Source organism: Bos javanicus, chromosome 24 (assembly GCF_032452875.1).
Source record: "Bos javanicus breed banteng chromosome 24, ARS-OSU_banteng_1.0, whole genome shotgun sequence".
Classification (NCBI taxonomy): Eukaryota; Metazoa; Chordata; class Mammalia; order Artiodactyla; family Bovidae; genus Bos; species Bos javanicus.
Window position 1 is genome coordinate 30,420,954 of NC_083891.1, and position 18,484 is coordinate 30,439,437.

The 18,484-nt window shown below is 44.6% G+C and overlaps 1 protein-coding gene across 5 annotated transcripts in view; it reads left to right on the top strand.

Annotated features, from left to right (window-relative positions):
• Positions 1–18,484, top strand: part of KCTD1 (potassium channel tetramerization domain containing 1) — a 210,628-nt gene that overhangs the window by 153,403 nt on the left and 38,741 nt on the right. For 4 of the 5 annotated variants that reach the window (XM_061399703.1, XM_061399704.1, XM_061399699.1 and 1 more), the window contains exon 2: positions 5,542–5,720. In XM_061399703.1, the coding sequence (XP_061255687.1) occupies positions 5,542–5,720 (179 nt within the window). Of the gene's footprint in view, positions 1–3,750; positions 4,237–5,541; positions 5,721–18,484 lie in introns of those variants that run through there. The other variant, XM_061399702.1, reaches the window with a different exon arrangement.

Sequence of the window (18,484 nt, forward strand, 5' to 3'; positions counted from 1 at the left end):
CATCCCACAGTGAGCTGACTTCTCACCTATCAGATTTCAGCTTAGACTGTCTCCAGGGAGTCTTCCCCACCACTCCTCCCAGCCCCCAAGCCTGGATTACATGTCCTCGTAGTTAAAACTGCCACAGTAACCTGGCTTCCCCCTGCCTATTGTACTTGATTGTTTCCTGTCTCCTCTCTCCCACTGAACCAGCTTGCTGAGGCCAGGGACCAGCCTGTCCTGTCCCCTGGGGTATGTGCATCCTTAGGGACACTGCCTGAGACTGTGGAAGGAGGGAACAGTGGGCTACACGAGGAGGGGTCCATAACCGAGTAACTTAACATTAGGATGGGGTTCCGTCCACCAGCCCACCACCCGGGTGAGGAGTCTGTTCCAGAGGAGGAATGATCAGAAACACCACCATTCTGTCTGGCCACTTTACAAATACACCTCAATGCCCTGAGCTGTTTCTCCAGCAGCGATGTTGGCACATTCAAAACACTTGTGCGCTCTTCTGGTTAAAGTTCATGGTTTTCATCTCATCGGAAGTGATGTTGAAAGACACACACAAACTAATGAGATGATGCTGGGAAAGTGATTAAAGATGGGAAAGTGGAGCTGAAGCATGGTGATAATAGGATAGAAAGTTTTGCCATGTCTGTCTGCAAGCAGCTGTTCTGGGCATCACAGACCAAGTCTCACCAACCCAAATGACCCCATGGGGAGGTGGCTGTATCCAGGAAAGGTAGGAAGCAGGGTGGGTAACAGAAGTCCCAGCTCAGTCTAGCTTTAAAGATGAATTTATCTTCCCGAGTATCAGGAAACATAGAGATTGGAGGCTCAGAGTCGGTGGATCCAGTGTCTCAACAGTGCCAGGGAGGATCCAGCTCAGCCAGCCTGGGTGTTGGCTTCATCCTTAGGCTGGTAGGGAAGTAGCTGCTGCTGGCAGGTGCAGACATCCTATCTGAGACCTCAGTGTCCAGTTAAAGAAGAGAGAGCGCCAGTTCTGGTCACTGGAGAGGGGAGGAGGTAGCCACGGCTGAGTCAACTGAAACACCTGGAATCAGTGCAACAGATCTGAGTGTCTCCTACAAGCGCTAAGACCACCCAGCCCCAGACACGCCCCCCTATCCCCAGCCTGTGGATTTAAAAAGTCCTTTTAGTCTGCACCAATGTGGAAAATACTGAGTGAAAACCCTTTATTCCATTAGCTAATAGCAGTTAATACCTTAGAAATCATCTAACTAAGGGGACAAATGCAGAACACAGAAAACTCCCAGGATGAGAAGACAGAGCCTCAGAGAAGAGCTAGAAGGGCTCACCAAAGACGAATTGTAACCCTTCAAGTCTTACTGGAACCAACAGGAACCCTACTGTATCAGATCAGATCAGATCAGTCGCTCAGTCATGTCCGACTCTTTGCGACCCCATGAATCACAGCATGCCAGGCCTCCCTGTCCATCACCAACTCCCGGAGTTCACTCAGACTCACGTCCATCGAGTCAGTGATGCCATCCAGCCATCTCACCCTCTGTCGTCCCCTTCTCCTCCTGCCGCCAATCCCTCCCAGCATCAGAGTCTTTTCCAGTGAGTTAACTCTTCGCATGAGGTGGCCAAAGTACTGGAGTTTCAGCTTTAGCATCATTCCTTCCAAAGAAATCCCAGGGCTGATCTCCTTCAGAATGGACTGGTTGGATCTCCTTGCAGTCCAAGGGACTCTCAAGAGTCTTCTCCAACAACACAGTTCAAAAGCATCAATTCTTTGGTGCTCAGCCTTCTTCACAGTCCAAATCTCACATCCATACATGACCACGGGAAAAACCATAGCCTTGACTAGACGAACCTTTGTTGGCAAAGTAATGTCTCTGCTTTTGAATATGCTATCTAGGTTGGTCATAACTTTCCTTCCAAGGAGTAAGTGTCTTTTAATTTCATGGCTGCAATCACCATCTGCAGTGATTTTGGAGCCCAAAAAATAAAGTCTGATACTGTTTCCACTGTTTCCCCATCTATTTCCCATGAAGTGATGGGACCGGATGCTGTGATCTTAGTTTTCTGAATGTTGAGCTTTAAGCCAACTTTTTCAGTCTCCTCTTTCACTTTCATTAAGAGGCTTTTGAGTTCCTCTTCACTTTCTGCCATAAGGGTGGTGTCATCTGCATATCTGAGGTGATTGATATTTCTCCCGGCAATCTTGTTTCCAGCTTGTGCCTCTTCCAGTCCAGCGTTTCTCATGATGTACTCTGCATATAAGTTAACCTACTGTATAGCACAGGAAATTAGACTCAATATTTTATAATAGCCTATAAGGGAAAAGAATCTGAAAAGATAGATGCGTGTGTGTGTGTGTGCGCACATTTGTGTGCTCAGTCGTGTCCGACTCTTTGTGACCCCATAAACTGTAGCCTGCCAGGCGCCTCTGTCCATGAAATTCTCCAGGCAAAAATTATGGAATGGGTTGCCATTTCCTTCTCCAAGGGATATTCCAGACCCAGGAATCAAACTGGTGTCTCCTACAGCTCGTGCATTGGCAGGCAGATTCTTTATCACTGTGGCACCTGAGAAGACCAGATATATATACATATACATATGTATGTGTGTGTGTGTGTGTGTGTGTGTGTATGTGAAATGAAAGTGTTAGTTGCTCAGTCGTATCCGAATTTTTGTGACCCCATGGACTATAACCTGCCAGGCTTCTCTGTCCATGGGGATTCTTCAGGCAGAAACACTGGAGTCGGTATCCATTCCCTTCTCTAGGGGATCTTCCAGACCCAGGGATAGAACCTAGGTCTCCAGCATTGCAGGGAGATTCTTTACCGTCGGAGCCACCAGGGAAGCTGTATAGATATAGAGATAGATATTATAGCTGAATCATTTTGCTGTGCCCATGAAACTAACACAGCATTGTTACATCTACTATATTTCAGTTAAAAAAACGGGGATGGGGGGAGACTTCTCTGATGGTCCAGTGGCTAAGAGTCTGTGCTCCCAATGCAGGGGCACAGGTTTGATCCTCGGTCAGGAAACTAGGAGAAGGGGATGACGGAGGACAAGATGGTTGAATGGCATCACCCACTGAATGGACATGAGTTTGAGCATGTCTGGGAGGTGGTGAAGGACAGGGAATTCTGGTGTCCTGCAGTCACAAAGTCACAGGGTTGCAAAGAGTCGGACACAACTGAGCAACTAAGGGAACTAGATCCTGAAGCCGCCACAGAGAGAGAAGATTCTGTGTGCCGCAAGATCTGGCAGAGACAAATCAATTAAAAAAAAAAAAAGTCTTACTAATCTGCCTGAGCCCACCCATTAGGACACTTTGACCTAACGGGTTAATCGCCCACCTCCCATCCTCCCCCCACAAGGAAACACTGGTTTAATTTTAAATTTAGCAATATCCATACATATATGATTTCCAGTGTACATGGTATATATTCTGAGAAATCTGGATTCCTTCAACCGATCAGTTACGCTTTCTTTTTTCCTTCTTCTCCGTAGACCTGGCAGTGTTAGAGCTGTGCTGAGTGAGGTCACAGTCTAACTACAGTATTAACCCTGCAAATCTGTTCATTTTCACCCCAGCACCCTGAGGCAGGGTATAGAATGTGTCCAATTGAAAAACTATTACAGACTCTACAGTGCTGTGATGGACTGAATTGTAACAGAGACTAGGGTGTGTGTGCGTGTGTGTGTGTGTGTGTCTTTAGCCAAGAAATCATTTTCTAAAAGCAAGCCAGGTAGTACGTAGCTCTTAAAAGTGGATTATATTATTGTACTTTTATGATTGTACTTTTAAAGGAAAAAACGCATTTTCTGACACCCAGATTTTAAAATGCTATTGACTATTTCAGCCTTCACTGCTTTACATTTCCTACTGACGTGTGTCCTTGTTTTTTTAGTTCTTTTCCCCATCCAGTACCTCTTTCACTTTTCTCTCTGTGTTGCAATCATCCCTTGTGTTTTTTAATATCTATTTTGCATTGTTAAAAATATACAGGAACATGCAAAGAATAACACCGTGACCATCTACAAACCCACTTCCCCCAGTTGAAGAAATAAAGCATGAACCCTTTCTATGACTGTTCCTGGGCTCTGTTTAATTCAGCATGGAGAAAAGCACCACACAGATGGTCAACATTTTGAGTAAAAGCTCAGTCACCACCCCATTCACAGTAGATGCGGAGTTTCAGAAGAAATGTGCATTCCCAGTCTTGCCTGGACATGTGGTTAATGCTAACTAGTCCAACAGTTGTGCCCCAGGTAACTCCTGAAGCTGTTTTGGATCATAAAATCTAGGATGTTTTGCAAATTTATATTTCATCATGCTGGGCTTTATGCACAAAAACTAGATGATTTCCCATTTGTAATCTCCATCAAAGGCATTTCTCAAAATCCCTTTATTATGCCTTATCACTGACTCTGCCGCACGTTGTTTGCAAACAATCTCTGGCTAAACTAAATCTACAAGCACCCTCGTGGCGATCGCCTGGCAGAATTCAGACATAAGTGCTGTTTGAGCTTTTTCCTAATTGTAGATTCTAAATGTTTGACCCCCTTCTTTGAGTGCCAGAGACCTGACTTGACTTGTCTGTGGTTTGGGCTCTAATTTGAAAGCGATTGACCATGTTTGGATGGTGTTTGAAATATTTGTATTGTATCCACGGAAAGGATGGCAGGTTTTATTTTCTCAAGAGTACAGTTTCTTCAGCACGTTCTTGTGCCATCGTGTGATGTCCTCCTTCTGCTTTGTTTGCTTCCAGGATATCTTTGTGGGGCAGCACATTGCGCCCGGCCATGTGCCTCAGCCCCATCTTGGAAAATGATCTCTACTACAAGCTCAGCACGCACAAGAGCGGCTGGCTCATGGCTCCCAAGCACATACCTGACCACTGGAGGGGACACGGTTTTCAAAGTGTGCCCAGTTCCATAGTCTTCTAGTGAGAGAAGCAGGAACCCAGTGGGTAGATGGGGGTTATTTTTTTGTTTGTTTCATCTGTTGACTGATGAATTTCTGATACCTGTTTACAAGCTTGCTTTGAGTGTGTGGACTGATGGTTAGACCAGTCATGCCCCCTTTTTCCTGATTTGGAAGAAACCATTCTGCAGAACCCAAGTGCTGAATGTCTGTATTTATCCCCAGCCCACAGCAGTAAGGTAGTTTTCCAAGAGAAGGATAAAGCATATGTATTTTATCTGGATGGAGACCGTTTCAAGTATTGATTATCTTTTCATTTGTAATGAATAGTAGTTCTCCACAAGCCATTAACCAGTTGTTAAATGCAAGAATTCATTAGTAAAATAAGCCGTCACAGTGCATGGTTCTATGTGAAATGAACATTAGTTCAGCTCCTTGATTCTGAGCATTGGAAGTTTTCCTTTTCTTTGTCATATATCTCGGAGTTTTTTCACACGCGTGATAGTAAAAGTGAGAGCTTGTTGATTTTCCAGAATTTATTAGTGAACAAATATCAGCGCTAGTCACTGGCTTATTCTGTAGGAGGTATGCGTTTCCTTTCTCTCCACTGAATAAAGCAAACATGTCTAAACTTGCTTCTCTCTCTGTAGGACAGTCGGCCCAATATGTCAAGACCTCTGATCACTAGATCTCCTGCATCTCCACTGAACAATCAAGGCATTCCTACTCCAGCACAGCTCACAAAATCCAACGCACCCGTCCACATTGACGTGGGCGGCCACATGTACACCAGCAGCCTGGCCACCCTCACCAAATACCCCGAGTCAAGGTAATCCGAAAGTGCATGTATTTGATGAGCTAACTGTTCTTCCTTTGACCAGCTTTGCAGCGTGGCCTCACTGCGGCCAGGAGTAGAACGTAAAGGCATCACGCACCTGCGTGCCTCCCCCGCTCCAACCCCTGCCCCAGACGCTGCCCTGGGACACGAACGTAAATCTGTGAGTCAGGGTTTGATCCAGAGCTTAGCCGAGTACGCATGAGAGTGTCACCGAGGATGGAGTTCTGCGATATTTCACTCCTCTGAGATCTTCACATTTCTTAGCATAGTAAACAAAGGATGGTAATTTCTCCCCCTGACCTTTCTTCTGTCCTCTTCTGCTAAAACACACTTTCTTATCAAGTCTTAGAATTTTATAAGGGATCACTTGGCCCTCCAACTTGTGAACTGGAAAAAAATCGAGACTCTTATCAGTAGGGCAGTATATTTAGAACAGCTGGCAAAAGTCCAGAAAGATAGTCTCGCTTGAAAAAAAATGAAGGGCAGTGGAACTGTAAGAGCTCGAGGCAGATAAGCAAATATAAAAAGGATGTGAAGGGGGGAGGCTGTTCTACAGACAGGCTGTGTATACCACTCTGAGGAGAGCTCCCCTCCTAAGTCCCCGTCCACTCATTTCTAAAGGAGTTCCAAGGAAACAATTTACTTTGCACCCCCGGACCCCACTGCCCCCCCCCCCCCCCACCTCAGCACATCTGGATCTGGGGGCTGTGGCAGAACCTGTTAGGGAGTTTATCTTAGGCGGTTAGGCTGTTGAGTAGAGAAAGAGGCATGAGCTCACATGGGCTGATGTCAGGATAAAGAGTTTTCCCTACTTGTTTCTGCTCAAATGAAATGGAAACAGAGCACTTGGGCTTCAGAAGAGCACTCATTGCATTTTTTGAGCACCTCCTATAATGTGACAGGTATCAGGTAACTTACAGCCTAAGGAGAGAGCACTGATGAAATCACTGTCATAACTGCACGAAGACTGCTCTTGTGGTTTTTGTTAATCTCACTTCACTATCTGATAATTTTATAAAGTAATATGCATGTGTGCCAAGTCGTTTCAGTCGTGTCTGACTCTTTGTGACCTTATGGACTGCAGCCCACCAGGCTCCTCTGTCCATGGAATTCTCCAGGCAAGAATACTGGAGTGAGTTGCCATGCCCTCCTCCAGGAGATCTTACTGGCCCGGGGATCGAACCTGTGTATCTTGTGTCTCCTGCGCTGTAGGTGGATTACCACTGAGCCGTCAGAGAAGCCCCAGTAGGATAATATGCTAATGCTAAGTCACTTCAGTCGTGTCCGATTCTGTGCGACCCCATAGACGGCAGCCCACCAGGCTCCCTCGTCCCTGGGATTCTCCAGGCAAGAACACTGGAGTGGGTAGGATAATATATTGAGTCATAAATAATAATTGAGTTAAATAAATATATCAAATTGATTTCACCTGTTCCTTTTTACTCTTAATGTGGCTACCAGAAAGTACAAAATTACATGTGTGTCTCGCTCTTTATTACTGTCGGACAGCACTGAACTATATATACAGAGATTTAAAAAGCATATACATAATTAAACCTCTCCCTCTCCCAACCTCCTGATACTTAACATATATCATAAATTGAATATCTCTTTCTCCAACTTAATAAGAGAAGATACAGTGTTCATCTTTTTTTCTCAATCTTTCTCTGTGCTTCCTTGTCACATACAGTGAGCTGTGGTGTCCGGAGAGCAACATCAGAAATAATTTGTGGTTCATTATTCCCAGCTTTGAATCTTGACACTCCCATTTAATAGTATTTGGACCTAGGTAGGTTCAATTTCTAAGCGCCTATGTTCTATCTTGTGAAATAGACGCAAATATGTATTCTTCCACGGTTATTGGGAGGATTATACGTGATTACAGAAAGCACGCCATGGCCCTGTGCCCAACACATAGTATTGCCTTTATACTTAATCCTCTGCCAAACCCAGCAATTGTTTCTTCTCAAACTGCCTTCCAAATTCCAAATATATCCCATTCCTTCATTTCCTAGACCACAGTAACAGCCTCACTTCTGGATTCTTGCCTGGATTCTTACAGGCTGAAAGGCCTCCTTGCTTGCATCTTCTGGTCCTTTATCTTTAATGTTGTAGAACTGCTGAGCCATTCCAAGGAGATGTTCTTAACCATATGTCCAGACTTTTGGAAACAAGCCTTACAAGTAGCTTCTGTTTCTGTTGCTTACACCTAAAGCAGATGACACTGGTCAGAAGACAATGGTGTGGATGTTGAATTGGTCACCGTGTGTTGCTTTGCTTCCCCTTGGATTTGGGGCAGAGGGACTTGGAAAGCAATTAAATGGTCATTTCAAAGCAGCAGTCAGTTTAATGGGATCAATCCCAGGAGATGCTAGTGGTAAAGAATCTGCCTGCCAATGCTAGAGATGTAAAAGACTCGGGTTCGATCCCTGGGTTGGGAAGATCCCCTAGAGGAGGAAATGGCAACCCACTCCAGTATTCCTGCATGGGAAATCCCATGGACAGAGGAGCCTGGAGGGTTACAGTCCATGGGGTTACAAAGAGTCATACATGACTGAACTTCTGAACACAAAACCACAACTTTTAGTAGCCAGAGATACAGGGAAGAAATAGTTCTTCATGTTTTTTTCCATAGCTGTCAGATACTCCTTCCAAATTCTAGGAAAATCTCACCATATCATCAATGTTTGGGGGATACATTTTAGGATATTAGGTTGGCCGTGGCCATGGAATGACAAATAATAATTCCAAGCCAAGTTCTCTAGATTCTAGGGTGTCTTGAACCCTTCTCAGCCTGTGGGACCTTTCCCAGCCCCCTGGCTCCTCTTTTATCCATCTTTTCCTTGGTGTAGCCCAGAGGGGAAGGGGTTTTTCCTTGGTTTTCTTTTCAAGGATTTCAAGAGGAGACCTGTAGTATAAAAGTACAATGCTGTTTGTAACAAGTGATCTTAAAAGATATGATGTCTTTCTGTAAATCAAAGGTCCTGCAAGAGTCTTTACTTCATTTTGAAATATCGTAGGTGATTTTTTATTCTATTTCTATTTACTGTCTTCTAGACTAAAGATTACCGTTAAAACAGTGGTCCCCAACCTTTTTGGCACCAAGGACGGGTATCATGGAAAATCATTTTAACACAGACCGGGATGGGGAGGTTTTGGGGTGATTCAAGCACATTACATGTATTCTGCACTTTATTTCTATTATTGTTACATCTGCTCCACTTCAGATCATCAGGCATTAGATTCCAGAGGTTTGGGACCCCTGCTTTAGAACATTGTCCCCAGAATGTGGTAAATTGGACACAGGTAAACATTAGAAGCACCTGGGAAGCATTAAAAGACCATGCGAGACCCCAGACAATGAAACAAGAACCTCTGCAATTTTCCTGAGCGATCCTGATTTTCACCATACGGCTCTATATGGTCCCTCCAAGTGAATATAGGTCTTTTACTCAATGAATATTTTGATATTTTGTGCTATATCATAATGGCCATTCCACCATTGAAAATACATCTCCATCTTCATTTCTTTAATTAGCAAGGTTCCCTGAGGTATGCACTGATGTGCCCTATTTTTTTTTTTTTTTAGTTTACAAACCCTAAGTAAGGATTCAGTAAGTGAGTTGACTTCTACATTTTACAACAAGGTTAATTACTCACATTGTTATTCACTTTTATTATCAGGTGGGTTTTAGCTAACAGGACTGGACATAAGGGTTCAAATTAACTGTAGTACTGCATATATCTATGATGTGGTGTGTCTTTACCAGTGTTTCATGTAAGATGCAAAACAGGTCTTTGGAGGTGTTTATGAGACAGAGGCTGATCCATACCACCTCAGTGATGATCACTGTTCCGTTTCAGGGGAACTTTGCACGTGTCGTTTCAGTTGTATCTGACTCTTTGTGACCCTATAGACTGTAGCCCACCAGGCTCCTCTGTCCGTGGGATTCTCCAGGCAAGAATACTGGCGTGGGTTGCCTAAGCCTTCCTCCAGGGATCTTCCAACCCCAGGGATCGAATCTGAATCTCCTGCGATTCCTGCACTGCAGGTGGATTCTTTATTGTCTGAGCCACCTGGGAAGCCCTCATAGGAGCCTGCTGCTAAGTCGTTTCAGTCATGTCCGACTCTGTGCAACCACATAGACGGCAGCCCACCAGGCTTCCCCGTCCCTGGGATTCTCCAGGCAAGAACACTGGAGTGGGTTGCCATTTCCTTCTCCAATGCATGAAAGTGAAAAGTGAAAGTGAAGTCGCTCAGTCATGTCCGACTCTTAGCGACCCCATGGACTGCAGCCTACCAGGCTCCTCCGTCCATGGGATTTTCCAGGCAAGAGTACTGGAGTGGGGTGCCATTGCCTTCTCCGCTCATGGGAGCCTACAAGTCTCCAATTCTGGCTGCTTTTGGAATTGGAATCACCAGGAAAACCACCCAGTTTGGATCTGTAATAATTTTACATCAAATAAGTGAAACCAAAAACTAAAAAGTGTCAAGAAAAAATATTATCAGCATTAAAATATTTTAAATAGATATACAAGGAGTTTGTTAGCTTGATTTCTAAGTTGTAAATATCTAGACAAATGGGAGGTGAACCTCACTTATAATCTTGCCTTGTGCCCTGCACAGTTTAAGAACAGACCTGATTATATCTAACGCAAAAATCCAAGGTCCCCACTAACATCATTGGGAACAAAAATCTAGGTATCTAATTTGTCCTAAGTAAGTAATATTGGTAACAAATTACATAGCCTTTTTAAAACCTCCTAATGCACTCATCTCACACACTAGTAAAGTAATGCTCAAAATTCTCCAAGCCAGGCTTCAGCAATACATGAACTGTGAACTTCCAGATGTTCAAGCTGGTTTTAGAAAAGGCAGAGGAACCAGAGATCAAATTGCCAACATCCGCTGGATCATGGAAAAAGCAAGAGAGTTCCAGAAAAACATCTATTTCTGCTTTATTGACTATGCCAAAGCCTTTGACTGTGTAGATCACAATAAACTGGAAAATTCTGAAAGAGATGGGAATACCAGACCACCTGACCTGCCTCTTGAGAATCCTATATGCAGATCAGGAAGCAATAGTTAGAACTGGACATGGAACAACAGACTGGTTCCAAATACGAAAAGGAGTATGTCAAGGCTGTATATTGTCACCCTGCTTATTTAACTTCTATGCAGAGTACATCATGAGAAACGCTGGGTTGGATGAAGCACAAGCTGGAATCAAGATTGCTGGGAGAAATATCAATAACCTCAGATATGCAGATGACACCACCCTTATGGCAGAAAGTGAAGAGGAACTAAAAAGCCTCTTGATGAAAGTGAAAGAGAAGAGTGAAAAAGTTGGCTTAAAGCTCAACATTCAGAAAACTAAGATCATGGCATTGGGTCCCATCACTTCATGGGAAATAGATGGGGAAACAGTGGAAACAGTGTCAGACTTTTTTTTCTGGGCTCCAAAATCACTGCAGATGGTTACTGCGGCCATGAAATTAAAAGATGCTTACTCCTTGGAAGGAAAGTTATGACCAATCTAGATAGCATATTCAAAAGCAGAGACATTACGTTGTCAACAAAGGTCCATCTAGTCAAGGCTATGGTTTTTCCAGTGATGATGTATGGATGTGAGAGTTGGACTGTGAAGAATTGATGCTTTTCAACTGTGGTGTTGGAGAAGACTCTTGAGAGTCCCTTGGACTACAAGGAGATCCAACCAGTCCATCCTAAAGGAAATCAGCCCTGGGTGTTCATTGGAAGGCCTAATGCTGAAGCTGAACTCCAATATTTTGTCCACCTCATGTGAAGGGTTGACTCATTGGAAAAGACTCTGATGCTGGGAGGGATTGGGGGCAGGAGGAGAATGGGACGACAGAGCATGAGGTGGCTGGATGGCATCCGACTCAATGCACATGAGTTTGAGTGAACTCCGGGAGTTGGTGATGGACAGGGAGGCCTGGCGTGCTGTGATTCATGGGGTCGCAAAGAGTCGGACACGACTGAGCGACTGAACTGAACTGAATGTTGACACTGAAATATCTACCTAGCCACTAAATAAATGTCCTAGGCAAGAATATTGGAGTGGGTTGCCATTTCCTTTCCCAGGGGATCTTCCTGGCCCAGGGATCAAACCCAGGTCTCCTGCATTGCAGGCAGATTCTTTACCATCTGAGCCACCCGGGAAGCCCATGCTTTAAAACAGTAGTCCTCAATCTTTTTATCACCAAGGACCAATTCTGTGGAAGACAATTTTTCCATGAACTGCGCCAGGGATGGGGGACGATGGTTTCAAGATGATTCAAACACATTACAGATCATCAGGCATTAGATCCTGGAGGCTGGAGATCCCTGCTTTAAAAGAAAACGTAAATCTGAGTTCAGAGTTAGGTTTATTTCAGCCTTAATGGTCACCTTGATCAAAAATAATATTAACAGCAGTTGTTATATTGATGCTATTCTGATGTGGACTTCTTAAAACCAGGAAGTGGGTTGATACAACTGATTAAGCAAACCTATCGGGTGGCAGTGAGGCAATGCCTAGCTAAAAGAGCTGCTAACCTGTAAGTGAAAGACAAGATCTCATGTTACAGTCCCCTGAACCATCCTATCTGTGTGCTTCACAGAGCTTTTATATCTTTTAAACCAAGTAAATGAGTTAACTCCCACATAAGATTATGCTGAATTGGTCTCTTCTGAATAGCAGCAGAGTTACTAAGCACACTGGCATATGTAGCTAATTGCAAAACCCAAGAGACTCAGCTTTCAGCCTTGCAGTCAACACCCATGGCCACCCAAGGGGTGTGTGTATCTGGTGCTTTAGGATGGCAGTGCTAGGCATGTGTGCCTTGCCAGCAGAGAGCCGGCTCTGGCAGGCTTCACCCCCAACGTGCTGGCCATTCCACGGCACTTTACCTGGAGCTGCACTGAAGGGAGGGCTTCCCGGTAACTTGGATTCAACCCCTTGGTTGGGAAGATCCCCTGGAGAAGGAAGTGGCGACCCACTCCAGTATTCTTGCCTGGAGAATCCCATGGACAGAGGAGCCTGGTGGGCTACTGTCCATGGGGTGGCAAAGAGTCGGACACGACTGAGAGACTAAAACAACAACGGCAGCACTGAAGGGAAAGCTGGGCGTGTGCAACATTAAGAGGTTGGTCCGCAGTTTCAGGACAATTGCATTCTCATGGTGTGGAATTCCAGGTAACTTCTGCGTGCCGGGCTCGGGAGTTTTCTGTAATCCTGTGTCAGGGCTGGGGGTTCTGCGCTCTGACTGTGACGTCAACAGTTCCAGTTCACACTGTGGTCCCTAGACACACACAGTGGGTCCCCAGGTGTCATCTCACAGGCTCACACTTTAGGATCTCAACAAAAATGCCCCCAAATTAATGTACCCTGTTTTGCAAACTGTTCCCTAAACATTCATTTGGAATTGCTGCATGGCACTGAATATAACTCAGGTGGTAAAGAATCTGCCTGCAGTATGGGAGACCGAGATTCGATCCCTGGGTGGGGAAGATCCCCTGAAGGAGGGAAAGGCTACCCACTCCAGTATTCTGGCCTGGAGAATTCCACGGACTATATATAGTCCATGGGGTTGCAAAGAGTCAGACACGGCTGAGTGACTCTCACTTCACTTCAAATGGAAAGAGACAGCTGCTGGGGAAATGCCTGTGGACCTTCACACAATGAAGACAGTCTACTGATGAGCAGTTCTGATTGGCAAGATTGGTTGATCTTTACAAAAAACTAAAAGAAGGGACTTCCCCAGTGGTCCAGAGGTTGAGAATCCTCCTTGCAATGCAGCAGACTTGGGTCTGATCCCTGGTCGGGGAACTAGGATCCTGCCTGCCTTGGAGAAAAAACCCTCATACTGAGGCAACTGTTGAGACCATGTGCAGCAGCTAAGACCTGATACAGTAAAAAAATAAATAAATATACTTAAAAAAAGAAAAAGAAATTAGTTTATGCGGTGACTCAAAAGGAGGAAAAGCACCTGGCCAATGAACAATGGAAAGTCTTTCCAGGATAATAAGGGAAATTTTTCTTCTTCTCTGTTTCTTCTTTTCATCTTACAATATTGCTTTTCCAAAATTGCTCCTCAGTTATATAGGCAAAGAGTAAATAAAACCAGCTTCAAAAGACTATTTGTTTTTTGTTTGTTTTTCAAAAACGATGAAGCTGGATTTTCTGTTTAAGGCTGAAAAGCCAGCTTCAGTATCTTAGACTAGCAGATTCAGCCAAGTTGCTCTGCCTCTGGGAGCAACATAGGCCTGAGTTTTAAAGTAATCTAGCTCATCAAGTCTTACCTTAGAGCATTATCCGAAGAAAAGTGCAGCCAAATTACAGGCACTGGCCTGTAGTTTTCCCTGTCATATTCTTTTATTCATTCCACAGATTTATTCTGTGTTCTCTATCAACTGTGGCATACACTAGCCAACAAAAGTCCTTGCTCTCTTGTCGTTTACATGGGAGTGGGGTGGAAGACAGACAATAAACAAGTACACAATCAAATAACATTTGAGGTGGTATAAGCGAAGTAGGAAGAGAAATAAAACAGGTAAGTAGCCTTGGGATGTAGTTTGCTTCCTATGCTAAGTCTGCAGATAATTTTATTCTGGGGTCTCTTTTTTCAGGATACATCTTTATTTGTTCATCTACATTTTTCAAGACAAAAATCTTGGTCACATTTCAGGGTCGATGCAGAAGCAGGTCATTGTGACTTTGGTATCACAGATCACCTTTGATCTGTGATCAACAGCCTGTCCTTTTTTTTTTTTTTTTTTTAAGTTTAAGTAATTAATTTTATTTTTTGCTTATTAATTTCTTTGGCTGCACTAAGTCATTGCTGTTGCACACAGGCCTTCTCTAGCTGCAGTGAGCAGGGGCTGCGCTCTAGCTGTGGTGCACGGGCATCTCATCGTGGTGTCTTCTCTTGCTGCGAAGCACCGGCTCTAGGGCTCCAGGGCTTCAGTAGTTGTGGCACTCGGGCTTAGCTGCCCTGTGGCATGTGGAATCTCCCCGGACCAGGGATCGAAGCCCTGTCCCCTGCATTACCAGGCAGATTCTTTACCACTGGACCACCGGGGGAGTCCCAGTGGCCTGTTCTGCGTTCTGTGATTCAACTCCTATTATATAATATGTGGCAGATACACACGTTCACCCTTCATCTCAGCGGGGGATGTTCAGGGTCACGTCTATTGTCTGGGCCGTGGGTACGGAACAGCTCCAGCCCCGTCCATCATGTCCTGATTACCTCGCTAGTTATATTAACCATAATGCTGTTTCTGGTACATTTTCTATATTTTTGCATCTGGTGGTGACTGAAGTTTTATTTGGTATTAACCGAAGTAGTTAACAGATGTTCAAAATAAACGTGGGCAGAAGGCCCTTGCAGGCAAATAATAACAAGGCTGGGATCCCTTAGCCCAATCCTTAGACACAGGAGAAGCGCCGGAGCCTTTGATGGCAGAGCAGTGACCATGGGCGGGGAGTAACACCGGGTGTTTAGAGTGAAACAGCTCAGGACAGGACTGTAAGCCCCATCTCAATTTTTAATAACTTCTCACTTGCCAAGCACTCAGCCTCGACTTAGATAGAAACCTCCTCGGAAAGCTCCTTCTAACTTAGGTCTCACCCTTGAATCCTTGGTACCTAGTATCAGGCGAGCCACAGTGGACATTCAAGAGTTTGCTTAATATGTGAATTAATTATTGGGTAAAATACTGTACCCAGTGGCCAGAGCTTCAAAACAGTGAAGGTTGAATAGTCAAGTGAAGCTTTTCAAAATAGAAAATTACATTTAAAGCTGGCCTGGGTTCATTGCCTCCACCATTCCGTGTGCCGCCATAACATCATAGGAGGGCCTGCTACTGACCTCATTTAACAGGTAAGAACACACAGCTCCACAAGGCTCAGCAATGCGTTCACCCTTATTCAGCAAATGGGGAAAGACCAGGATTCCAGCTCCCTCTGGCTCCAGGACCTTGGGTTTTTATTCTTTTATTTATTTATTTATTTACTTTTGCTGACAAAGCAAGGAAAGGGCGCCTGGGTGGAGAGCAGGGAGGGTAAGGGAACCCAGAAGAACAGCTCTGTCACATGGCTTGCAGTCTCGGGTTTTATGGTGGTGGGATTAGTTTCCGGGTTGTCTTTTATTCTTTTAAAGTCATGCGCTGAAGAATTGATGATTTTGAATTGTGGTGCTGGAGAAGACTCTTGAGAGTCCCTTTGGACTGCAAGGAGTTCAAACCAGACAATTCTAAAGGAAATCTACCCTGAATGTTCATTGGAAGGACTGATGCTGGAGCTCCAATACTTTGGCCACCTGTTGCAAAGAGCTGACTTGCTGGAAAAGACTCAAGACCCAGGCTGAAAAAGCCTGGCGTGCTGTAGTCCATGGGATCACAAAGAGTTGGACATGACTTAGCAACTGAATAACAATAACAACACAACAGAGCCATGCTTCTCAACCTTAGTGGCATGTTAGAATCAGCTGAGACCTGAAAAAGAAAACCTGGTCCTGCCCACAAAGATTTTGATTGCATTGGTCTTGAGCAAGGCCTGGGCGTGGGATTTGCTAATGCTTCCCACCTTCAGCCACGCAGTTCATCTTTCTACTTTCTGGAACTGTGTTCTAAAGGTGGGCTTCTGCCAAGGGAGCAGATCATCTACAATATCTCAAGCTCCTTTATTTTCAAGTGGCCTTCACCCAGCATTAGCTGGGGCATGTGGGACCCCTGGGTGCTGCAGCTCCCATGCAGGTCTCCTGCTGTGAGCTTGTGGCCCAGGGATGTCCACATACCATGCCATCCATTTCTATGTGTCATGACTTGAAGAAGCCTGAAAAGCACCACCTTAGATGGGATAGTGGGATAAATGAGTCTTGTTCTTCCTTGCCACTGGGTTTCAGGAGACTTTTATTTTCCATTTCCCATGTCCAGCATACACACCCTTCCCATAGCAAGGGGCAAAGTTGGCCTTGGACCAGTGACCGTGCCACCTGCTGATGGCTGCTGGGTTGTACCTGTGAAGAGAAATCCATTAGGAAAACTTTTAGGAATCAGCTTTGGCACCGGCATGCTGTGCCCAGGAGGAGGAATGGTCTAGGGGATGCCAGGACACGTAAGGCTGCTCATCAGGTTAGGGGTCTCTATGCCCACTGATGCATTACTCACCACCTCTCTGCTGGGCTCCTCCTCGTCTGTTAAAGCAGTGAAGCCGAGTGCAAGATGCTATAGACTATCTCACATTCACACCCCTGTGCAAAACACACGTGCATGCACCCATCAGAAACATCATTTTCAAGATTTTTAAAATGTGTTTCTAAAACATGCCCCCTAAGCTTATGCTTCAGGTTTTAAGCCAAATAATAGGTCTACCAGTAGTCTTCAGCAACTTGTACTGTGCCTGGCAATGCTGGGTAAGTATTTGTTGAATGATTTTTGTTTTGTTGAGTGGCATGAGTTTTGCTTTGACCTGGAGCAGCTTAACCACCTCAGGGCTGCTTCAGCTCAACCACATTTTGAATCATCAGATGCTATGGTGATGTCAGATCTTAACGGCAGGCCTAGTCCAATCTGGGAGGCAAAGATTAACATCCCAGTCTCTCCAAAGCAGAGCCTAGAAAGGGATTTTCTAGTCTAATTACCCTGAATCAAAAAAGTAAGGAGAAGGGGATCCATCAGTCTGGTCGTAACCCAGACACCCATGAACCAGATGAACAGAAGGGTAACACCTGCCTTCAGAATGTCTTCCTCCCACTGATAACTTCCTCCCTGAACCTCTCAGATCAGGATCATCTCCAGATGCTTGGGGAAAAAATGGTGCAGGTTCCTCCACTCTGCCCATGTGTATCCCAGGATGTGAGGGAAATGAGCAGTTTCCATTGACATCCAGGTGATCCACCTACATCTCAGAGTTTGGGCCCCAGATCTGCAGAGGACTGTAAAACACGAACGTATCCACCTGCAGCCTGGTGGAAATGGTGGTGGCGTGGCCAGGGACACGTGGTTAGTGCGATGCTTTTCTTGTTGAGTCTTTCTTGATTCTCAGCACTTGGGACTATAATACAGACTGTGCTCATTTTGATCTGTCACAATGAATAATGTCATTGAGCAACACCAATGTCGTTTTTGCTGTGTGTTTATAATCACATTTTCATATTCCCTGAAGAAAGTACGTTTATAATAAACTATATATTCTATTTACTTACTTGAAAAAAGTTAATTTGTAGGTATTTCACAGAAGAGTCCACTCATCTCATCCAAGGTTAACCTGTGAAAAATATGCTCTGCTTTACTGTGTTCTTGAGAACAATTCCATTAAAAGGGCTTAAAATTACCAACGTTAATTTTACACAACCCAGCTCACAAATCTCCCATGACTTTGGTTCCCCAAACCCTTTAGTTTCTGTTGGTTACATAATTCTGATTCTGGTTGAGTGCTTCGAGAGCTTTTTCATGGCAAAGGAGAACGAACATTAATTTTAGGTGAATTTCCAAAAGACAGACTACATTTTGGCTCCGTAGGGAGCTTTGTGAGTAGAATATTACACCCCACCGTGGCTTGGGTCTACCATATTGGTCTTGATACCATCTTCCCAAATTGCTGTGGTCTACAGAGAGTTGAAAACTCTCTGTATCTCCCTGTATCAGAACACAGCAAGGTGTGTATGCTATATGTATTCTTGGCTGGAATAAACAATGTATAAGTCATTCTGAAGTTGAAGGCTCTTTTTTTATGAAGCCAATGCAGAAA